General features: G+C 41.3%; 1 protein-coding gene across 4 annotated transcripts; it reads right to left on the reverse strand.

The window, feature by feature from the left end:
- Positions 1–496: 496 nt before the first annotated feature.
- LOC142575278 (thioredoxin reductase 2, mitochondrial-like) lies at positions 497–23,455 on the reverse strand. Of its 4 annotated transcripts, XM_075684503.1 has the most exons (13): positions 22,964–23,407; positions 22,791–22,856; positions 15,138–15,450; positions 12,666–12,744; positions 12,011–12,144; positions 11,232–11,251; positions 11,034–11,125; positions 9,523–9,694; positions 7,861–7,997; positions 5,448–5,543; positions 3,250–3,414; positions 2,129–2,226; positions 497–917 (listed from the first exon to the last, which is right to left on the reverse strand). In XM_075684503.1, the coding sequence occupies exons 1-13, from the start codon at positions 23,055–23,057 to the stop codon at positions 794–796; spliced, it is 1,590 nt and encodes a 529-aa protein (XP_075540618.1). In that variant the 5' UTR covers positions 23,058–23,407; the 3' UTR covers positions 497–793. The 4 variants fall into 4 exon arrangements, with proteins under 4 accessions (XP_075540618.1, XP_075540619.1, XP_075540621.1 ...); XM_075684504.1 differs by lacking the exon at positions 3,250–3,414 and having other exon boundaries at positions 22,964–23,455; XM_075684506.1 differs by lacking the exon at positions 15,138–15,450 and having other exon boundaries at positions 22,964–23,408.
- Positions 23,456–25,316: the final 1,861 nt, after the last annotated feature.

Below are 25,316 nucleotides of genomic sequence, written 5' to 3' on the forward strand. Positions count from 1 at the left end.
CAAGCATGTGTAATGCTTTTGCATATTTTCGCACCAGTTAAGTACATTAAACTAAGCCAAAGAGCTTGAATCACCACTGAGTGTGCCCCCCGATGCACTCAATAGCAGATATGAAATGAGAGAAAGGAACAATTGGACCATATACACCTACAATGCAGAGCAAATCAGTATGAGTATCTAAGTACTGCAAGATTAATTGTGATGCCAATATACTTATTTGATCCTATATTGCGTCTCACGAATATTTCTGTGCGCTTGTCATTTATGCAGGCATGTGCACTAGTTGTTTATTTCCTCCTAATACTGGAGGAAATATGCAAGTTTCCTATCCTCGATCCCTCTTTTACAGCACCAAACTCTACTCTTTATTTTCTTTTTCTCTGCATAGCACATTTGAAACTGTCATGATGCTACTGCTCAGCAGGCAAAGCAGTAGCAGTAAAGCTCTGCCGATCGAAATGTCTGCAGCCAACAGAAAATTTATTTCACAAAAACATATCAATCATAATTATCCAATTTATTGCAATCATTATAAACAATATTACAGCTAAGAGGATAAAGCCATACCCCAGCTAAGAAATCATCCACAAGAGTGCAGTGTGGTCACTGCTTCATCAGCTAAGCCCAAACCAATGTTTGGCTTTTAAGGGTTCAGCATCATCACAGCAGAGACAACTGCAACTCAGCTAGCTTCAATGTGTGCATGGAACGTCTGTGCTCCTTGTTTGAGCATGCAATCAGCCATTTCAATCCTGATTGAGCTGCTCTAGAAGCACAGCCGTTCCGCTTAACCTCAGCAGCCCGTGACCTGCGGGTCCTCTCCAGACCGCTTCGTTATCCACAACTTGACAACTTCCTCAGCCACAGTTGGATGGATGCCTATAGTCTGCTCCAGGGTCTGTCTTGTCATACCAGACCTGAAACAATGCACAACATTTTCTACATTGTAACAAGAGCTTTAAATTACCACAGGTGGTATGAAACAGAGTGTTGTACAAATATTCTAAATTTCAAGTACTACCAAACAGATTTGTACTCAATTAGAGAATTTACGATTTTAAATTGTCCAATATTCATTTCTGCTTGAATATAAGGGATAAGAGCACTTGCTTGAGCCTCATGGGGAGAAAGGCAGATTCAAGGAGGGGCTATACTGAATGATTCTGTTGCAGGAAAGCCGTGGTTGTTGCACACAGGCATCAGTTGCACAAGCAACTGTGGCGTATTAGCTGGAGTTGTCAAAGTCTCAGAAAATTTACAAAGTATGACGTAAACACGAGCTGCATATATGATACCTTTGAATTATAATTTGCATTCATGAGAAAACATCATTCTGTTACGAATGAATGCAATGACAAAGCCTCTTGGAGGACTACTATTTAAATGTAAGCCAAGAAAGGACTATGTGCACAATATCCTTTGGATGTCTGTGGTAGGACATCTGAAACTATAATAGACATCCAACGGATGTTCTAATTGCCTCGCAAATGGTGCATGGACACTGGGACATCATTCAGATGTCCTACTGACAAAGTGTTTGAACTCGAACTTCTAACCCTATCACTTTGTTTTTACCTTTGCATCCCTCATTTGCTCTCCAACCCCTTATGTCTCTCCAGTCCTCCATTTCCAGTTACAGAACAGCCTGACAGTTATTTAGGCAGTTACAGGACTCTCAGCCCTTCGCTTTCTTCATTTAAAGTTTGTTTGTTCCAATTTATATCTAGCCATAACATACCAGGATATAAAGATTGCTTGATTAATTCAACAAGTTTAAAGTCCCAAAGCAGCAATGGGGCAATGAGAAATACCATAGTTGAGGGCTCCAGAATAATTTTGACCAATTAGGATTCTTTAATGTGCATGTAAATCTAAGTGTACACGCTTTTTTGCATTTAATCTCTGTCTGAAAGTGGCTGCCGTGGCCGCCGCAGCCGGGCATCGAGCCTGGGATCTTGTGCTACGCGAAGAAATGCCATCGCCACTAAGCCACCACAGCGAGAAAAAAGAGAGGGAGAGAAAATATATTTCGAAAACATAGCAGGATCATAAACCAAAGGCAAGATATGTTTTCCAATGTTCTGCCATTGTTAAAGCAGTAAAATGCTGCAGTTTTTCAGCTCCCTACTTAAGTGCAGCGGCGAAGCCTTGGATGACCTCCCCAGCATGGGGCCCTGTCATGTGCAGTCCCAGCACATGCTGTGGTTCTGACAGTTTCACAATGGCCTACAAGAGAGAAAGAATAGATAGGTAACACTTCGTCGAACTGTCAAGAACCTAAAACCCACTCATTTGTCATGCACAGAAAATAAGTTCTTGACAGACTTATGCAACCTTACAGAATAATTCACCAAAGACTGTAGCATAGCTGTCACATTGTGCTGTGAAGGAGGATCATGTCACCATGTCCTTTGGAGACTATTTGATACTCACAACATGCACTGCTCATGCGATAACTCCTCCGCCATTGCCACCACCATTGAGTACACCCAGCTCTGATTATCAAAATTATTTAAATTTTCTTATTTTGTAAATAAATATTTGATGCCACCATTATCTTGCAGAGGAATTCAACTATTCCAGAACAATGTTTCAGCTCTAAATTTTTATTCCCCTGCCTACAGCAATAGCTATTTAAAATTTCGCCCTTTTCTAAGACATTTTAGTGAGCCCCACAGCACTTTGTGAACGTTTTGTGCCTAACGTAACTGACCCACACGCCTTTACCCATAGATTCTGTGCAATGTGGGCTGTATTATTGCATAAAATTTTGATGAGAGTTTTAATTTTGATACAGCTACCATATTACCCTCTCTAAAATTAGTGCAGTGCACTCCAATTAGTGATACTCATAATTTTTTAAAGCTCTCTGAACAGGGCCTTATCTTTTTAACTTTCTCAAATATCTTCTGCAAAGTACCCTTTCTATTCCTTCAGATATCAGTTGAAATTTTACTTGCAGCAATCGTTTCAAATGTCCCGGTGTGTGTTGATTACATGCAATTAGTAAGACTGATAATTTCTTGCAACTTTCATAAGTAACCTATATCTTTATAATTTCCTGTGCATATGATATGCGATGTCTTAAGCCCACAAAGTTTAATCTCTATCAGACTATTAGTTCTCTTGCAATCAGTCTAGACACTTTTTCTTTAGCATATTTTCTTGCATGGGCTCTAGTCTGGGTGCAAGATGTGATTCTAGCAGTGTTTACAACTTTGCTGTGAAAGCTTGTGGAATTTGATATACCTTGATGTAGCAATGGCTGGTATCCCTCTGAGCCACAGTGTACTGCAGTGGCTTGTAGAAGGCATGCAGCACATCTATGTTTTCTTTGCCAACAGTTTCAATAGCAAGCTCTTCAGATATGCCGACACAACCATATTCAAGTGGTGTGAAGACTGTTGTAGGGACCTGAGTTAAAGACACGCAACAACTTTATCATTTCAATACAGCAAGAATAGTAACACAGACACTTGCCAAGCCACTTTATACTAGGTAAGAAATCAGCGACAGGCCTTTAGGCTTCTGACAGACAAATATAACTTTCCTCTTTCCTACCTTTCTTTCTTAATCTGTAGTATTTTTTTCCACGGCTGCAGGACAGCTCAGGTGTCCACTGTGAACTGAGACAGTTATGAGGCCTGCGAGCCTTCATTTCCTTCCTCCTTTTGGCCCTTAAGACTACTACTACTACTACTACTACTACTACTACTACTACTACTACTACTACTACTACTACTACTACTACTACTAAGAACTCCCCAGATACTTACATAAATTAGTCATAAAAAAAACAACCATAAAATTCATGTATTGACACTTTTTTAAATGTAACAATGTATATGCTGCCGAACACTACAGCTACACATTTTCTCATGCAAAGGCAGCAGTGGCATAGCCAGAGATTTACTTTGGGAGAGGCTCTCCAACAGCCACAGTTGCTGTAGTAGTGGCCTGCTGTAGCTTGCCAAGCCTTTCACTTGGTTAACCTCTCCAGTTATTATCAAAATTTCTTTCACCCACGCATACATATTTTCACGTGCTGGTTGATGTATATTGTTTCCTTGTGATATATACATGGATGAAAGTTGTGTGCATGATGGTTTGATTACATGTTATGTTGCTCATTACAGCTTTCCAAACCAACTTTCTGGACAGTTTAGCTCAGAGGACCCAAAATGCAAAATATCATATTTTAGTTCCCTACTACATATATGTACAGGCGCCGACTAACATGGTATACTCCACGAAGCGGGAGCCGAAGCAGGGACGTCGCTCGGCATTTTGGCGAGCTGAAGCACGAAACATTGACACGAGTCAAGCGACATGCCTGCAGATAATAAAGGGCGCCCATTGGCTGTCTCAATCCCAGATGCTGCCTGTAGATGGCATTGCGATGCAGTTTGCCATTGCTCCGGCTCCCGCTGCATGGAGTATACCACTTTTGTCGGCGCCTGTACATGCCAAATATAAGCATAAGCACCATGTATGTGGATGGAGGTGAGGGCAAGTTGTGTGCCCACTTCAAAAACAGCTCCACACTGGCCCATGTGGAAAGAAAGGGACCTACCAAACCTCTTGAATCTCAGTGCGTAGCCACAGTGGTTTACCTTGCCCACCAGCCTGCTTGCGTTCATAATGTGCCTTGCACAGGAGTTGAAATTGCCCAGCTAGATTGTTCTAATAGGTGCTATAGCAAATACTTTAAATATACTAAATACTAGTCCCTCTTTTCGTTTTACCATGATGTGCCCACCCCCAACTGGGACTGTCACTGGCCCCTGCCTCGCTTTCACAATGAATCCTTGCTCTAACGAACCAGCCTGCTGAACTTTTCTGTTCTGCCAGAAGGAGGGGGAAGGTTTCATCAGAAAATTTAGAGGTGAGGGAGGAGGAGGCATTGAAACCCCCTGAACCTATCCTCTGCCTAAGTCAATGAAAGTCAGTGTCTTCATGATGAAATAAGAAAAATATGTGAAGCTCTCTTTCATAACCTGAACACTATTTTGTTTACTGGCACATGTTGCGTAAATGCAGTGAGCACAGCCTCTGTTATTAAATGCAATATATCATGCTCAACGCTGACTGAGGCCATAACATTTTGAATATTAAAAGCATATCAGACAAGCAAGAAAAACTGCCTAAGAGAGCCTAGTGAACATGGCCTAGTGAACATGTCCAGGAACATGTCTCGCAAGCATGTACGCACTACAATTTTCAGACACTGCTTACTTTGCGAGTGCCTGCCTTATGACTACGAAGTAATTTTTTATGTTAATAGACACTTTCAACACAAAAACAATTCTAGATATTTTTTAAAATAATTGTTTCCCCCTAGAAGATTTTTGATTAGGCACAGGTTACATTGACCATACATAAACCACTACAGAGCCCAAAAATAAATCAAGACATAATATAAACACCCTGTGTGTCAGGGGACCTACACTGTTGTAGTCCATGTGCTCGGAAGATACTCCAGCAAGTCGTCGTGCCAGAAGCTTACCAGCATGAATGGCGACTGGCGTAAGCTCAGGTTTCCCCTGGACATAAGCCATGTAAAAACATTCTTGTGATGACTTTCTAACCAAATTTGAGAGTTTAAAACATGTTTTACATGTAACTTGCATACATATTATGGTTTTCTGTTAATTTATATAATTCAGTTAGAATTACTTTAATAAGTGAATTTGTGTTCAGCACTTGGAAATATCAGACATTGCATCTTGTAGAAGTGATGTGTGCCATGTCTTTCCAGAGGACTCACTGTAAATTACACTTTACTGCAAGCTTGATAACTTTTGTCTATGACCCAACCTGAAATATCTAAGTAATTTTCGGACTCTAAATTTCATGGAATGCAAGGAAATACAGTGTCCCTGAACAGGATACTAATGTAGAGTGAAAATTGCTCATGCAGCCAGTTGTTTGCAGACCAAGAAAATTCGAAAAAATTAAATTTAACTTCAATATTATAAAATATGTTACTGATTGAGGATGATGACAAAAGAAATGGAAAAAACACTGGCAAGAGGTATAAAAGATAAAACATCCTTGCCTTTCTTAAGCCAGTGATAAAAGGTTTTGGTTTTAAGCTTTCCTCCAATTTGAAAATTGTAGAGCTATAGGTTATTTCATTGTTTAGTTCAGCTTCATATCCTCCATGAAATACATCAGAGAATAATAATACTAGCTTTCATAACCCATGGCATAGAAATGTTTGAAATTAATTATTAAAAAAAAGACATACTTCACTTGCGGACAACTTTCCATGGCAATGTAAGGAAAACTATGCGGGCAGAGCTTCTGCACATGTGCTACCGTGTCAAGTGGTCCGCCAGTATTTGACACTGCTTTTTGTTTCTTGGAAGAGACGCTGAACTAATAATAGCAACAGCTAATAGCAATTGTGCTATTAGCGTCATTTGTCTCACTCTGTGGGCACGTTCTGTGTAGACATGTTCATGTCCAAATAAACTGATTTGATTTGATTTGAATCTTCCGCCTGTGACGGTTTTGCATTTGTCCAGGTGCTGAAGGGAAAGGCCACAAAATAAGTCAACTTTGATACTCAGTGGTGTGTTTTATCTTACCCAGGGAAAAATTCCAATAGAAATCTCTGTTCGTCTTATACGAAATATACAGGTCCCATAAAGATTTTTGCCAGTCCTGTATCAGGGCAATAGAGAGTTCTATAAGAAAAATAAAATGCTTTATGGGTCCCGATTGAAACAGCAGCAGCGATACAAACTTGTATTGCGCAAATAAAATGCTTTATAGGTCCCAATAGATGCAATAGAAGTAGTGATCATGATATAAACTTGTATTGGTAGTATTGCTTGGCAAGAAGTCGACAAAGCAGATGCGTCAAACATCGAGAATGAAGGTAGAAAAGGTGTCGCTTTAATAAAGGGTTTATGCATTCTAAGCTGTTTATTCGTTATAACGAGGATATTTAGGTACCGTTTGTTGTTTCACTGCATAATTTCGTAGAGATCAGAGCTGGCCACCAGCATATCTGTAGGGGGAGAACAGATGCGGCTATATATAGGCCACGACTGGCAAGGCAGCAGCAGCAACCCCAACCTGCAAAGTCTGGTAAGGTTCCACATAGAGAGATTCGCTTTAGAATGAACATTAATGCACCTTTGTAGAACAAACCACTTTGGTACACAATGTTACTATCTACACCAATACACCTAGCTGTAAGCTAATAGACCAATAAAGGCTATCAGTTTTATTAGTGTATCAATTTTATGGTCCAATATACCAATAAAGGCTATCAGTTTTATTAGTGTAACATGTCTATCATTTCATAATCCAGTAAGATGAAACCTATAGATGCCAATAAAATATTTCTATTAGAATTTTTCCCAGGGTATTTAGGTGTTTATGTTTCATCTTCCCCAGCTTAAACTGACACAGATGAAAATGTGGGTGTTTTTTCAGAAGCATTCTCGCTTGTTCGCGCTTCGTTTTTGTAGTTTTCCCTTCAGTGCCACAAGAAGCTGTCCGCAAATATATAGCAACAAACTTTTCTATTGCTTGATTTGGAGCAAGACAGAAAAAAAAAAATGCGGGACAGTGCACTTTGTCCTGAAAAAGATGAAAGTATGGACACCCAGGATACCTCTACTACTTCCAAGACACACCAACATACACATGTGCGTGTACACATACACAAGTGCCCACATGTACACATGCATGCATTCACACGCAGGTATGAACACACAGTAATGTGGTGTTAAGTGTCACAATCAAAGCACACTGAAAAATCTTGAAGCAAGAAAAGGCAGTGCTGCTAAATTATGTGGTTTCTCAAGGTAATAAATGAATGAATGAAAGAACATGCATACTCACATCTATCACATCACCAATAGCATAGATGTTGCTGACAGATGACTGCTCATTCTTGTCAACAACAATCTTCTTATTCTTGGGATTCACATTAACTTTGACTGCATCCAGGTTAAGGCTTGATGTTTCTGCTCTTCGCCCTGCACATTCAGAGCGAGAGCATGATGCAGAACTTCGAATATCGAGAACCAGATCGCAACTCAGCATGACATCCAAGATATTAGGCGGCACCTGGGTGCGCACTGAAAGTCTCAGAGGCCATGATCTCAAATTTGCCTATCATATCCGCTAAGTACGAGGTGCATGCATCATCTGCTTAGGTGCTACTGAAACCCTATTAATAATAACAATTAACAATTACCAGCACTGCAGCTTTGCCAAGATTGTTTCACTAGTACAGACTGCTTCAAATACAGCCAAAGTGAAATGTCTTTATAGTTGGCATTTAATGAAAGGTTAGCGGTCAGGAAGCTTCTTTCACATGAAGCAGCAGCAGCAGCAGCAGCAGCAGCAGTATAGCCTTTTGCTTGGAAACTTCTCTTGCAAACATTTCCTGTGTGCTTACAAACAAGAACTCCTGCAAACATTTTTGTTGGGTGCTTGGGCCCATTTTGTGCCCAATGCACCACCTGACAACAGTTTGTTTTCTTCTGTATGGGGTGCCGGAACCTGCAACACACTGAGAGAATATATGGCTGCTAGATGTTAGGATTATCCCTGCCGCAAATCATGTGTGTGTGTTTTAATGTTCTGTGGTGCGAATAACAGCAGTACATGCTACTGATTGTGCCCTTATGACTCTATCAGTGACTCTATCTCAAAATCAAGAGGACAAGGGCTCAATCTGACTCTGCACACAGTATGCATTTATTCTTTTGCTAAAACATAACTGCTGTACAATGAAGCATCAACACAAAAACACAGTGCACCTAGAATATAACCATGGAGCATCTTTAATGTGCACTTCATGCTGAATATGTAAGGAAGAGGAGCTTCCCCTTTCAACCAGTCATCACGCAATAAAATCATAACTAGAGCTAAATACTAGTCAGCTTCAATACATGTGCTTCAGTGTATGCATACTCTTTCAACCGATGGGTGCCATAAAATAAAATCTACAACTTCTTCACACCATGCGTGTTATACTACTATGGACCCCACTAGTGATAACATAAAATAAAATCTACAACTTCTTCACACCATGCATGTTATACTACTATGGACCCCACTAGTGATAAGCACACACATGCACATGCATGTAGACACATGCAGCACAGCTTTTCTCAGTCTAATTGAAGAAGCATGCAATCTGTAGTTCATCACTATGCCACACAAACAGCTATCTTCATTTTCACATACATCTGCAGTTGAATGTGAACTGATGAAGTGACACACTGTTCTCCATGTCTCAACATGCCAAATGTGCAATCTAAAAGTCAATGAGACAATGTGCCATAACACTGTTTGGCCAATAACATGTGCATGTGTAAGGTAAATTTGCAACTACAAAAGCATAAAATGACTGCATGTGTTCAGGTGAATATATGTAAGAGCTACAACTTGTTACACGCACAAGTAAGTCCTTGGTTTTTCTTGTAAATACCAGTGAGCCATTCCCCAAATGACCGCGCAAATATGTATGTGTAGACCTGGCTTGCAACTCACCAACAGCTACCAAGACGGTGTCAAAGATGTCCTCCTGGATTCTGCCATCAGAGCCACACCACTTAACCTTCAACTTGCCATCTGGCATTTTGGTCACCTCCTTGGGCAGGCACTTCCAGAGGAACTTTGTTCCTTCTAACATCATGTGGTCAGTCACTAGCTTGGCCATTTGCTAAATGCAAAAACAAAATTCATGTACAAAGTAACAGCCAATGATAACAGAATAACAGGGTGTGACCAAATGAACAGAAAGGCAATGAGCCTAATATTCATAATCATACTGTGGTTGTGGCATCTAAAACCAGATTTTTTTTTTCTTCTTTAGGAAAAGAACTCGGCAATGAAATAAAAATGCCAACATATAAAATTAAAGAAAAAAAAACTAACACCTTACTTCCTACAACTCCTGGCGTACGAGAATACAGGTGATAGTTATGAATCAGCAGACGATGCCAAAGCATGGTTTTCTGACTCGGGAGGTATTGGCGAGTTAGATAACTGGCCATTATCATTTGAAAGGTCACACACTTGTTGAGACATGGACAAATACTAAATTGCACAAACGTTAGCACTCACACAAACATTCATGTTCGTGTGATCCATGTCTCCATGTGTTCATCCATGTCTCAACAGTGCACTTCCTTTAGAATGATAATGTTTTGCTGAATTGCAACTAACATGTTAAACTTGCTATGCCCATTTTGTCTTTCAAGGCGCTATCTCAAGGTCAATAGCTAAACACAGAGCCTTTCTTAAGTTCACTTAGCTTTGAATGTACATACTTAATCTAAATCTTATACACCAGAAATAAAATGAAATTACACCATTTAACTTCTCTATGTTCTTCATCAAGAGGACAATACAATTAAACATCTGAAGAGATGTAGTTTAGAAGAACTTGTTGTTCAGTAAGTTGGTGCATATTAGCAAACATTTATTTAACTGCGTGGACAAATGATCACAGAGAGAGCAATCAAGAACAGGCGCCTGTTCTTGTCTGCTTTCTCTGTGATCATTTGTTTGTGCAGTTGAATAAACATCTTAAGAGGATTGATACATGCACACCTGTTCCAAATCATGAAGTGCGTAGCAGTAAGTGGCAGCAATAATATTCAAATTCGAAGCTCTGATAGACATGGTGTATTTTCGTGAGGATATTCACTCTCTTTATTACATAAACGCTGCAATGATGTGCACTTTTTTTTTTTTTTTTAATATTGGCCTTCCTACAGTTGCATTACCTGTTAAATGGAACACTCAGCCTTTCTGCCCTTCGCTGTGAGCTGGGTAGCAGATGAATGCTGAGTGTCCTGAATGGAACTCCATTAATAGAGCCTTTGTTTTGGAAAAGGAATAATCACAGAGTTGCATTGACATTTGAGCTAACACTGTCGGCATGATGGAGTGCCATCGTTTCTATATAAAAATGGATGCCAGAAAATTTACCAGCAAGTGAACTAGAAAGGAGTGTGTTATATTTTTCTATCTAAGATCGAAATCAATAAATTTACCTGATCAAACCCACGTAGGCAAATGGACCTCACCATCACAGATGTGTCATAGCCCAGTCCATTCAAGAAGCCAGCACATTCTAATGCAACATCTGTTAACCTGATCAAGGCATGACATTCAAAGAAGCTTCACAGAGAGCATGAGAAGATCAGATATCGTAGGCTTAGTGCACCACACAGCTACCATAAGAAGGATACAGCTCGCACCAATCACCAGCCTGAAAAACCAAGAATCGAGCCTTCATGTAAAAAGATGCACCATGTGGTACCGTTTATGAGCAATAAAATAATGCACACTTTGTGTACTCTAGCTAAGTAACCATTTTTTAACAGGTCACATTATTCAACAAGCCTTCAAATAAAGAGCTAGCTTTACCGCACCATGAGACCTGGCACTTGTGTTACAAGTCTCAGAGAACAGCAATATTTCATGACGTGTACCTGAGCAAAGGCACTGATGCTCAAAGCTGTTTTAGATGTCCGACTATTCCCAAAAACCATTCCCAGGTTCTCCACGCAAAATACAGAAAGTGGATTTGGGTACCTGATGTGGATCCCTGCCCCCTTTCCCTCAACACTGCTATCCTTTAGAGAAAACTCTGATCAGTGGCTTGACACAAACTGCTTCCTAAACTACCAGAAGTGGCAAAAAGAAAGTAAGAAGGTTAACAACAGCCAGTGCTTTTCTTTCTTACACTGTAAATATGTTGCCTCAGCCTGTTTCCAAAATAGCCAGCTTTGCCAATGCATGTTGACTGTGGGTGACATCCTTATTTTTCTTGTGCCATGGTTAATTCCTGACCAGACAAGCTTTCATCAAACATTCGAGTTCATAAAGCTGAAAATGATGAAATAGTAACCCCTAAAGCACAGCTAAAGTGAACAAATAAAGAGAAGGTAGCAGCTAAATGTCCACAGTTAGTGAGTGTGAGAAACATACGGAGCTAAAAAAACAGAGAGCAGAGATAAATGCTCACGTCTTTCCTGGTGGATTCTCTAGAGAGAAGATGTCATCTGACGTAATGGCATAGTCAGAAAGGCCATGTATATCTTTCGGAATGATTGGCCTGCCTCCCACAGCAATCACAAACTTGCTGGCCACAAGGATTTCCTGTTTATGAGGATTACATAAAGAAGAAAAAGAAAAGAAATATTATGCACACCGAGACTGCTTAAATAGCATTGCACAATTGCTAAAATGAGCTGCTTATCATATGCACTCGTGCTGAAGCAAAAAAAAAAAACACGCCATAAGATTTGTGGAACTTTGCAAAATCGCGACCGAATAACCTTGTAAGCTTCCTGTAACGAAGATTCCTCTTACAAACCATTTGATGCTGGGCAATGGCTCTGGCAGTCAATTAATACAAATATGATGATTAACCCACAACAGATCTAATTACCTCCCAAAACACTTGCAACATTCCCTGTACATCACCCTCATGACCCTCTCCATCCCTTCCAATTTTTACCATGTTAGAACTTTGTATACCTTGGATAGATACAAACATTGCACTTCTAGTGTTGACAGTTTAGGCACATAAGCTTTCATGTGGCCCTGGCCACAATAATAGCTTTACTTGAATAGTAGTTAGTCCAAAGAAACAGTACTTTTGCAAGACAAAAACAAACCTCTTTGCCATTGGGAGCCTGGGCAACAACCTTCTGGTGCTCAAGAAACCTTCCATGAGCATTATAGTAATCCACCTTCCTGATGTAAAAGAACAGAAAGCATAGCTACAATCAAAAGCGTTTGAAAAGACAGAAAAGAAAAAAATTAAGTCAAGGTAATTTGCTATATTTGAGTTCCAAAACGAGAAAAGCACCATTGTTTCTGAGGGTACAGCTTACATAAGCAGGATGGCAGTGAAGAGTGATATGGATGGATGGATGGAATAACTTTAATGAAAGGTCCTGCAAGCTACGGGGTGCAATCTAAACTTGATAATTATGGAACTAGCTTGTGCTGATATGAGTCAATGACTTAAAGTAACAAAACAGCAAAGTACCTTGCATTTGAACATAGAAGAAAATGCAGCTTGGCTCATTTTATTGTATTTGTATACACACAGTGACATTAGCATATTATGTTGCTCTGTCAGCATTATTTACTGCAATTTGCCATCCACTGGATCACCTAAGGCAGCTGCCCAGCACGATTCCCGAGATAGCAACACAGCATAGGAGAAGGCCAATTATAGAGAACTAATAAAGATATTCCATAGCCTCAAGTGAAACAACAGAGTGACAGTCTAAGTGAGCTCGTGGTCTGTGCTATTGAAAACCTTAGTATGAACAAGAAGGTAAACATGTACACGCATAAGTAATGCTACTTCTGCATACAAGAGTCTATGCATGTATGAGCTGCCTTGAAAAAGGCAAGTCCACTTGTCGAAACATTGGCTCCCGCTTTTACCTTGTTCTCGTCTTGCTCATCGTCTATGCATGTATGTTTTTCCTTTCTGAGGTTAGACTAAGTACATAAAGTAAAGTTAAATTGTGGTTTTTAACACTCTGAAACTGCACAGTAGCTTATGAGGGATGCCGTAACAGAGGACTCCAAATTAGTCTGGACTGAAAGCACATTACATGAGCATTTTTGAATTCAGCGCCATTGAAATGTAGGTGCCATGGTCAGGAATTAAACCCGTGACCTTGTGCTCCGCATCAGAATGCCACAGCTGCTAAGAAACCATGGAGGTCCAATTACATAAACACCAGCGAACTATGATGGTATTCTTGAGCTCATGCTGCCAGTAATTTCTTCTGGGCTTGCCGAATTATCTTGTGGCTGATGCAACCGATGCCTTCAAGCGCATATTTTTGGGAATAAGGTCCTCCACTTTGTACTTCCGGTTGAAGGAAAGGTGGCACTTGAAGGTGGCTATCCCGGATGTGAGTGTAACGAACTGGCAAATCGTGGTTACATCTTGTCCCTAGTTTTTTTTTTTCTTCTTTATTTGGTCACTGACCAAGTCAAGGTGGAAACACAAAGACATATCGAAGTCCATGCGAGATCCTTGGTCACATGAAGGCAGACAAGAGCTGTTTGTCCTTTTTATACCAAGACATGACCTAGTGAGTGGTAGTAGATAGCAGCTAGGTTTCCATCTGTCCTGTTGATAATTTCTGCTCAAGCCACTATGTCATCAGGATTGACTTTGGAATGCCAAAGTTTCTTTTTCACAGATCCGATGTGCAACCTCGGAAGTAGTTTTTACATTGGCAAAACTGCAAAAGACCCACTATGTAAGCAGGTAGCAAAGATCAAAGTCACCCTTATAAAGTAGTAAAAACAACTCTGAAAAGTTGCGTTGAACATATAAATTAAGACATGTATGTTTAGCTGATTAGGGTTCATGTGATTGGTCTAATTTCATGTGGTCCTATCTTTTCCTGTGTCATTTTAAAGCTACTGTTTACAGCAAAATGGCAGATACATGACGTGCACAGTTTTATACCACTACAGTAGTGCCATCAAAGGGGCAAAATCAAGGAGGACCAAATTAAGTGTTTGTAGATCCTCCTGTAGTGATATGCCTGCTGCTGATAGCAATTGCCCCTGTCTACTAATAGGGGAAACAGATTATGGCCTCTGTACAGGTTCAGTGGCCTTCTTTGGGGTAAACAGCAGAAGCAGTCCTCTCTAACAGTGAACCACTATGCTCCATCACAGCACTTTGAAGCTCCAGCTCAACGATTAAGAAACTTGACATAATATTGATGCACGTAAAATTCTCCAGATTAAGGTGCCACTAGATTACCTTTTGCTGATTACCTGTGAAACTGCCAGGAACTTGACTATGCTATATCCAATATATAATCACACAAAATAGTCTGAGGAAGCCAAGACAACATGTCTGCATAAATAACAGCATCACATGGAAGGGACCATATATCGTTTAACAATTAGGTACCTTCTTGTAAGTGCTCATGCATATATCAGTCTGCTGTCCAAGAGCTCTGGCGCATCACTTGATAGATGGCATTAAACTTTCTGGGAGTTTCTGATGGGCTCGTTCAGCAGCCAATTTTTACTACCACATGATTTGCTTCACAATGCGTGCATCTGTGTTCAATCAAGAAGTGATTAAAGAGACACACTTCTTGTTCAGCTGCACTCGGTGTCCCCAGTTAAGGGACCGCACATGTGCTTGCACTGCGTTTCTCAGAGTGGCCCATTCATGGTTCAGCCTGGATTTCGCTGCACTGTCCTGGGCTGTTGAAACTTGGCCAGGAAGCTGCCAGCCATAGAGCGGGGCGTCCCTCAGGGCTTCACCCAGCAGTGCTGCCTGGTGGAAGAGCTTCTTCGGTATGCAGCCAACATTGACACAAGTGCCCCCGAGTCCCCACCGGCTGCCTCGAGGCGAGGGCGACACAGCGTCCAGCACAGCCACTTTCATGCCACATGCCTGTGCTGCATTCAAACATAAGCCAGAGGGCACATTTTATAATCACAGGAATGCACACATGGGAGGCAACAGGGGCAATCTCTTAGTCCACATCACCCCGGCCCACTATAGGGGCTGCCAGTTTTCATTACAATGTCTGATGCCTGCAGAAGCCAGACACAACTCTGAAACACAAATAATTTGGAGCCATACATACATCTGCAAATCTCAGAGTTTGAAAAATATTAGTGTCAAAGCCAAAAAATACCAACATTTGACAAAATACACTAAATACCCTTTGATTACTCAACATATGTTGGTGGATCACTTACTAAAGATTCACAGCTAGAATGACCTGTGCCACAGAAAATAGAAATGTCAATGAAGTTTATTCATTAGATATTCACGTAACACAGCCCACCTTGATACATTGATTAGGTGGGCATCGCTGATGTGGGTAGGTCCAAATAATCAACAGGTTTGAAAAGTCAGGCTATAAAAGATCTGTCAGCAACTGTTTGTATTCTTTTGATATCAATTTTGTTCAAAACTAGATGCAAGCAAAAAAATTTAGAAATATTGGTTTCAATACAACTGTAAATAGGATCTAAAAAGCCAACGTTTTACTACAAAATCATAAAAGTTTACAGGTACGCCTATGGATTCATCTATAATGCAAGAATGTAATGTAAGCTTTGCTTTTTTCCAAAAGATAAATTACAATAGATAAATTTTATTGGTTTCATCTTATGATACACTGATAAAACTGATATAGTCTGTATTAGTATACTGGATTATGAAATAGACCTGAGACGCTGATAAACAGATAGCTGGTATTGGTCTATGAAATAACATACCTGATAAACTGATAGCCTGTTTTGGTCTATTAGTTTATCAGTGTATTGGTGTAAACAGGAGCAGTGCACCAAAATGGTTTGTTCTAAAAAGGTGTATTAATTGTTCATTTTAAGGCAAGGTTTTCTAGGCAAACCCTCCTAGACTTTGCTGACCATGGCTGTTGCAGCTGTCTCACCAAACAGCTCACCCACAGGACAGCAGTCATATAACAAATTGTGGCCTATATATATATAGTCCCATCTGTACTAACCCTACAGATGTGCTGGTGGCCAGCTATGTCCTCAATGAAATTACGCAGTGAAGCAACAAACAGTACCTAAATTCCTTAGTGCAACAAATATGCAGCTTACAACGCATAATTCCTTTACTCAAGCAAAGCCTCGATTCTTGATGTTTAGCGCCTCTGCTCCGCTGGCTTCTCGCTAAGCAATACTTACCAATACACGTTTATATCATAATCACTACTTCCATTGCATTTATTGGGACCTATAAAGCATTTTATTTGTCCAATACAAGTTTTTATCACTACTTCTTGTAACATTTCACGACAAGCATGCACAGAACCAAAGCACTATCTCTTTTTTTTTTTTTTTCTTCTTCTTCTTCCCCTGTTCCCACCAGATCCATCCTTTGTCATCTCGGCTGACTACACTCTCCCGGGCTTTGTTTCATACATCAGCTGCAAATAAGGGACGATGTTTGCAATGGCTGTTATTTCCATCGCACTGTTTTCCGTCGTGTAGCCAATGGTGTTGAGTACTCCTTCTTTTGTAGCCAATTTTACCACTTTAAACGGACCCACAAGTTTTGTGTTATGACCGCCATATCCTTTCCGCACCAGAACAATATCGCCTAATGCAATCGCGGGAATATTTGTGTTATGACGTTTGTCAAATGCTCTCGTCATCGCTTCCCTGTGCTTCCTTTGCTGTTCTGAACTTTTCTTTGTTTCGTTCAAGTTAAGCTCCTCTGTTATGCCAAGTATATCGTCCGCAGGCAAATAAGCAGGCTCCTCAAAGGCGGCTTATTGAGGACTGCATCCCAGAGTGCTCGTATGAGATCTATTATGGTGCGACACAGCTGCTTGTCGACAACACTTCCACCCTCCTGGGAATCCTGGGTACATACTTATATATTGTTTTATATCTCTGATAACTTGATCTGCTAGTCCATTAGCTAATGGATGGTATGGTGCTGTGAACTTCAGCGTAATTTTTCTGTCTTTTTCCCACCTTGTAAATGCCTGACTCTTGAATGCCGGGCCATTGTTGGATATGACACATTTCAATCCTTTAAACATATCTCTATTCAAGAGAGATATGACAGCATCAGCATTTTCTTTTCCTGGCTTGACAGCTAGCATCCTTGAGCATTCATCAATGCACATTAAAAAGGACTGTGTTTTCTTCAGTCCTTCACTTTTTTTCATCAGCTCAGTGAGATCAACATGTACAGTTTCAAATGGCACATTTGAATGAGGTGGAAAAATCATCCTGTCTGTCTTCTGCTTATATTTTGTTTTGTTCAGTTGACATTTTTGACAAGAGCTAATGTAACTGCTAATATATTTCTTCATACCGGGTCATGTAAATCTTCTCCTCATACTGTAGCATGTTCACCAGAAGCCGTCATGCCCTCCTGACTCTGGACTGTCGTGATAGAGGTCGAAGACTTTTGTTTTGAGTGTATCCAGTTCGTGAAACTTTCCGTCTAAATACATCAGCTGTTCTGTGCCTTCCCATATTTTAAGCGAGTTCACACTTTCCTCGTTCCCACAGTTACTAACAATGGGAAATCGAGAAAGTGCATCAGCAACTGACAAATCGTCTCCGCTCCTGTGTGCCACCTCAAAATCAAACTGCTGAATTTCACTGATTCAGCGAGCAACCCGCCCTTTTGGTTGACTAACATTCAGCAAATGAGTAAGCGCCTGATGGTCAGCTAATAGTTTGAATTTCGTGCCTTCTAGGTACGATCGAAAATACCTAATCGCTAGCATAACAGCCAATGTCTCCTTTTCAGTTGTGCTGTAGTTTTGTTCCGATTTTGTGAAAGTATAAGAGTAATGTCCTACCACTTGTCTTCCGCTTTCGCTGTCACTTGTGCTTCTTCGTTGGTACAGTACACCACCTGCTCCGTAGTGTATCCATTGTAAGTTCAAATAGAACAGTGAAGCTCAGTATTGTGAGGACCGGGTCTGATGATATGGCTAATACCAAATCTCTGTACACCTTCTCGCATTCTTCAGTCCAAATGAAATCTGTGTTTTTGTGGAGTAGGTTGTTCAATAGCTTAGCTTGTGCTGTGAAATACTTTGTGTAATTTTTATAATGTCTTGCAAAGCCAAGAAAAACTCTGACTGCATGTACAATGGCTTCTTCATCTGTCGTACATGTTCCACAGACTCGTCTTTCGTGCTCTTTGTGAATCCATACAAAATGCGACCGAGAAATGTAATATCGTGTTTAAAAAATTCACTTTTCTTAAAATTCACTTTAAGGTTGGCATCACTTAATGCCATCAAAAGAGATGTCAAGTGTTCGGCATATGATGTTTCATCCTTGGAGTAGACTATGATGTCATCTACATACACATTACAGAATAATACAAGAAATGGCTTGAGAACACTATTCATCCTCTTTTGGAACCATGCTGCATTGTTTTTCCACCCAAAAGGCAAATGATTATATTCGTACATATCAAATGGAGTGACAAAGGCTGTGTACATTTTATATTCCTCTTCGAGTGGAATCTGCCAAAATCCTTGGCAAAGGTCTATACAGGAAAATATTTTGCGGCCTCCGGTTTTTTCAATTATCTCGGCAATTCTTGACATTGGAAAAGGAAAAATGTCCGTTTGGCTATTCAAGATCCGGTAATCAGTACACAGTCGCAAAGATCCGTCTTCTTTCAGAGCTAGAGTAATAGGCGAGGCGAACGTCGACACAAATGGCCGTATTATTCCAGCATCTAACATATTTTGGATCTTAATTGTCAAACAAAGTTTCTTTTCATGTGACGTACTGTAAAGCTTTTTTTCTGACTGGCGTAACATCTCTCAGCTTAAAGAAAACAGTAAACTTTTTTGTAGCCGGCGGATAGTTGCCTAGACAGATAAGTTCAGGGAATTTTTCACGAACGTCTTTTTCACACTTAACAAGGCGGTCCGCAATGTTCAAGGATGCGCACGTCTCTTGTGCCATAGTTACTTCATCATTCCAATAAAGGTTTAACTTCAACGTCTTTATATCTGGTCTCGAAAGTAAGAATTTATAGTCACATCCCTTCAAAACAAGGGCGTCGATATCAGCCCTCCGGCCTTCATAAGAGACATTCGCTTTCGCCCATTCATCATATATTTGTCTTGTACTATCAAAGCTCTGTACCTGCACCGGTCTTCCTCTAATTATTTTGTCACTTTAACAACAGCCTCATTTATTACAGATACAGATGCACCACTATATACCAATGCATCAACATTGTCTCCAATGGTATTGAGCTTAATAGAGACAAGGCTAAGGACAGTTAGAAAAAGTGTCAATTTTTGTCATCAGGTGGGACTGGACACCCTCTTTTGTTAGTTTTTTGGTTGCGCTTCCTCTGAATGAGGAGCTACTGGTTCTGCATCATTGCTGTTAGTAGCCATTAAGTTGACAACTCGATTTTGGCCATGAGAATTTTCCAGCTTGCGAGGCCTCCATGGAGCCCTTTCGAAAGTCTGATCTGTCCGACACCCATTTTGTGGCGTAAAATTGGTGCAGATGTTTCCAAAACATCCCAACACTTCTTCGATAGTTTTAAGCGACTTTACTTGCACCTGCCTCTGAAGTTCCTTGGGTAAGCCATAAACAATCAGTGGCACTACTGCGGACTCCGGTATTTCTGCATTTGCCATGTGAAGGAGCCGTCTTTTCTTGTAAAAATATTCTAGGGGCTCTCCTGAGTGATATTTATAAAAAATAGCTCGGTCCCACCTTTCAACCGGGTTTTCATCAAAAGCTGCCAAAAAGCTCGTTCTCCACTGCCTCCATGCATCCGTCATATGTCCAGCATATTGGATATCATACCACTTCTTGGCAAGTCCACTGAGAAACTGACACATGTTCCTGATGCAATCGCAGGGTTCGTCCCAGGTCTCCTCCCACGCCCGTTCGTAGAACTGGATCCAAGTCTCTGGGCTTGAGCTCTCTCCATTAAAGAAGTTGGGCTTTGCCATCTGCTTGTTTTGTCGTTTTTGGGCTTGAATAAGAGTCAGAAGATATTCCATGAGTTGCTGCTGTCGCTCGATGTTTCACTGCTGCAGGCAAAGCATTTATAGCAGGCACAAGTCCATAGTCGGTCTCGCTCGGTGCTGTTCCTGCTGTCAGCTGCACCAGCGGCGTCATGGTGTGTTTATGAAATTGAGAGTGCTTCATTCTTATCTTCACTGATGCTTGAACATCAATCTCCTACAGCGCCTTCCCAGCCTTTTGGGCGATGAACTCACAAAGCTTGGGAGTCGTGATGCTTTCGGGTAAATCATACTTGATGTCTTCATCCACTTCACATGTTGAAAAATATGACTGATGTTGCGAGTCTCTGGCTATACTCAACGTTATCCACATAATAGAGGCTTCTATCCTGTCATAGACTGCACCAATGTAACATTCCACAACAAGTGTGCACAGAACCAAAGCACAATCTCTTTTTTTCTTCTTCTTGTTCCTGCCATTTCCACCAGATCTGTCCTTTAATTGTCATCTCGGTCCACTACACTTGTATTGCTTTAACTGGGACCAATAAAGCATTTTATTTGTTTTATAGACACATCGGCACATAAACTGGTCCCCGCCAACCACCAGCAGCAGGCTGAAAATGTAACATTCCACGACAAGCGTGCACAGAACTAAAGCACAATCTCTTTTTTCTTCTTCCTGCCATTCCCACCAGATCTGTCCTTTAATGGTCATCTCGGCCCACTACACTTCTATTGCTTTAATTGGGACCAATAAAGCATTTTGTTTGTTTTATAGACACATCGACACATAAACTGGTCCCCGCCAACCACCAGCAGCAGGCTGACACCCACTACCTTCCCTATCGATTCCGGTCATTTTATAGAACATTATTTTGCCATGTAGAAGCTAGAGGACTGGCTGAAGTATCTATGGGACCTGTAAATTTTGCTATTGGACCTATAATTCTTATATACTAGTACCAGCAGCAATTTTTACTGAAATTTTCCCTAGGGCTTCACATTTGATCTGGTAATCCAAAGCAGCTGTTTAGAAAGTTCACTTCGCAGCTCGACTGCAAGGCAGAAGGTGCAGAGCAGAAGATGAAGAGATAGGAATGTCTGGAGAAATGCACCCTTGCAGGTGCATAATATCATCAACATCACCAGCCTATTTTATGTCCACTGCAGGAGAAAGGCCTTTGCCTGCAATCCCCAATTGCTCCTGTTATTACGCAGATTCCAACTTGCACCTGCAAATTTTCTAATTTCATCACTCCACCTAGTTTTCTGCCATTCTCCACTGTGCTTCCTTTCTTTTGACACCTTTGACACCCATTTTTTAACTCTAATGGTCCACTGCTCATCTAACCTACGCATTACATGGCCTGCCCAGCTCCATATGTTTCTCTTAATGTTAGTTAGAATAACAGTTATCCCCATTTGCTCTCTGATCTGCACCGCTAAGTGCATCGGTTTCATACTGTGATCTGTAATATATATACTACTGATGTGTACTCTCCTATTAAAGTGTATGCCACCAGGTCTAGCTACGTATCCGGTGCATAATATATGGTCACAATAATAGGTTTTGTCATCACACATGCAATATATAACTAGCTTATCTTGATAAGCTCAAAGCACCACCACAATATGAGCACTTGTCAGGATGTCAATGTGACCTTTTCAATGATCAAGCACAGTGGACAATTAGAGTGTTTTAACTTGTTCATAATGTTCTAAAATTCAGAATACCAATTTACCTGAGAAGTGGGCGGCAGCAACAATGATGGTATCAATATCTCTTGATGTTTTGTCCAACCCCAACTTGTACAAATGTTTCCGTTTACGTGGGTACTCTTGTAGAAAAAAATTTTAAAAAGGCTGCATGCATGTTAACATGCAAGCTATGTTCCTGAACACTTTGCATCAGCAGCTAAGTTCATCGGTTTCATACTGCGATCTGCAATATACACTATAAAGATGCGTGCTCTCCAATTAAACCATATATATGCTACCAGGTGGTGCCACCAATCCGACCACTTACGTCTACGTATCCGGTAATCCGGTAACCTGGGTTACGGACAAGATATAAATTCCCTAATATGAGATGCGTATATGTGTTAGCCTACGTATTCTCGTTAAATACATACAGCAACAAAGCAACAAAGCAACAAAGCAATAAAGCAACAAAGCAACAAATACAGCAACAAAGCACGATTTCGGAAAACGATTATAGTACATACAACTGACATGTTTGATTTATCGTCGCGAGCAGCATGATGAAACGCTCACCTTCCTTTGCACATGCAAGGCCACCTGACCCTCCGCCGATGACAATCAGGTCGTAGCTTTTCTGTTCTATAGTTAAGCCATACAAAAAGAAAATAAAAACAGTGTGACAGTCTCACATATCGTAACATCAGCAAATGAGGCGTATTGTCTATGCATGAATATAGTATTCTCACCTTGTGTCGAGTATTTCATTGTGGCCGAAATAATGGGAGACGATTTGAGCCATTCAAGCCCGTAACACCCACGCCTGAGTAACGCACATGCCATGTCGCTTCCAATCGAACGTAAAACTCGCGGTCAACGCGAACGTGCGGTCACTGCAGCAGACGACATGGGGCTTCTCTCGTTTCTGCGTGTCGCAGCCGAGCTCATTCGCTACGACATAGCTGCTTCTCGAAAAAAAAATAACGAAACAGTAATATTGAACAAACGATTACACTACATTCATTCTTAAACTAGATTTAGTTACTTAATGGCGCCGCCGGTTGAACGTCCACAAATTCAGTCGCAACGTTGGGCCAACTGCGGTACCGGATGTAAACCACGACCTACCGGAACTCCATACCTGTGCTGCACAAACATCCGGTTTCTATGAACGAGACGTTCATTTGAGGGATCGCCAGATTGTGCGCGGGCGCGAGTAAGAGCGGGCGCGAGAGAGAAAATGTGGGGGCTTTTGCTGGCTTTTGCACCTTGAATATATGACTTATGGGGAACCAGTGCTGGATAGGCGGCGCGTCAAAAACAGTGCGTTGCACGCTGCCCTGGCGAAGAAACGCGGCATATTCCAGCCGCTCGACCAGACGACACGTGCGCGGCCGTTTTATAGTTGGTATGTTTCCGTTCTCGCGCCGCTTCAAGTTTTCGTAAAGAAGCTAACGCCATCAAGTGAAGAAATGACGAAAGAAGCTTTTTTAAGCTTTATATGTTTTTCACAGTGTGTCGCGGGGAGCACGTGTGTTTCTTTAACGGTTGCGCCGTGTGCTGTTGCCATGCTTGTGTGGCAGCCTGCCTCGCAAATCTAGCTGTTATGGCGCGCCGGTCGTGCTGCGCTATGGTTTCGGAAGTATTAGTTGCCCTGAAGACATTCCATATTTCTCTGGCTAGACATAAAAAATTCTGATGTTATTTCGCCACAGCAGTCAATGGAGAAGAAAGCTTTATCGCATCAGCAGCTGACTCGCGCAAGCAAAGGTTTGAGTGCTCCGCTGCTTGATCCGTAACAACGCTGGCTACATTTAGCACTAATTACATAAATTTAGCGGATGCATCTCAGCGCCGAGTCCTCATCCGCATGCACTTTTTTAAAAACACATAGGCGGCTTAGTCGCGCGTGCGCCGGCAGTATGCGCACACAACTCGTATTACAATGCAGCTTCCCTCCCACATAATTCTTGGCAATGAAAGGATAATATTTACCTTTCGTATCGTTCGCTTGCTGCGGAGGCATTGGAAGGGGCTTGGCGGTGGTATTGCGAAGGAAAAATGGTTGGTACATATGCCGGATGGTGCATGCTATGGCTCATTTTATTTCCGACGAAATGCCGACTGCAAATTCTGCTGTTTGGTACTAGCTGCCATGGCTGATTGTCTTCACTATCGAATAAACCGAGCACACACGCGAAATTCTATTTATAAACCAGCCCGACACCGCTTGACAGAGCGAGAAGACGGGAACTTACTCCGCTTGCCTGACAGCTTGGGTGCAACGCCGCCTCCGTTCTTGTTCGTAGGGTTTAGATGGAAAGACGCAGAAGGATACAACCTCCCTCATCCCGACGTATTTGTGGAACTTTTATACGCAACAGTATCGTCGGCATCCTTTTGTTTTCCTTCGACTTCTTTATTCTATGACGTCACTACCAGTAGCAATTTGCGTCCGCGGGAGCGGCTGCATTGTGCACGTTCTGACCGCCAGTGTGGCGCTGCAGGAGTCGTTAAAACTCCAGCGCTGGTTCCCCATAGCATAGAGTTTCTCACTATAACACCTAGAGGGTAATCCGGCGCCACCGTCTATGGGAGTTTCTTAAGTGGGCACCGTGCCGTCATGGACTCCATGGTCATGGGAATGACGGTATATGTGTCTGCGAGGCTCGTGTTGGCTGGTGTTGTAAGAGGCTTCGTCTAAAACGTGGGTATGGATACGCAAATAATGCGTTCTCAAAGTAAAATCTTCATAAAATGTTTTCATTCACGTATATTACATCTTTACTCACCCACAATGCATGACAAAGCGAAAAAAAGCAATAACAGACGACCAACTGTTTCAAAGCGAGCGCGAACCTTGTCGTCTGTCTTCCAACTTTAGCGGCCCGCTGATACTTTATACGTAACATGCAGTCACACACAATAACAAGTTCTCATAGTTAAACAAAACATGTTTTCGCGTAATAATAAAGCTAAAACCGCTTTTCACGTGCTGTTTTAGTAGAAAATGAATTATTGTGACAGACGGAACGGTACTTTCCAAATGCGTCTTCAAGGTGTCCTGCCTCTACGAGAACGATGCCAATCCGAAGTCACAAT

This window comes from Dermacentor variabilis, chromosome 3 (genome assembly GCF_050947875.1).
Source record: "Dermacentor variabilis isolate Ectoservices chromosome 3, ASM5094787v1, whole genome shotgun sequence".
Taxonomy (NCBI): Eukaryota; Metazoa; Arthropoda; class Arachnida; order Ixodida; family Ixodidae; genus Dermacentor; species Dermacentor variabilis.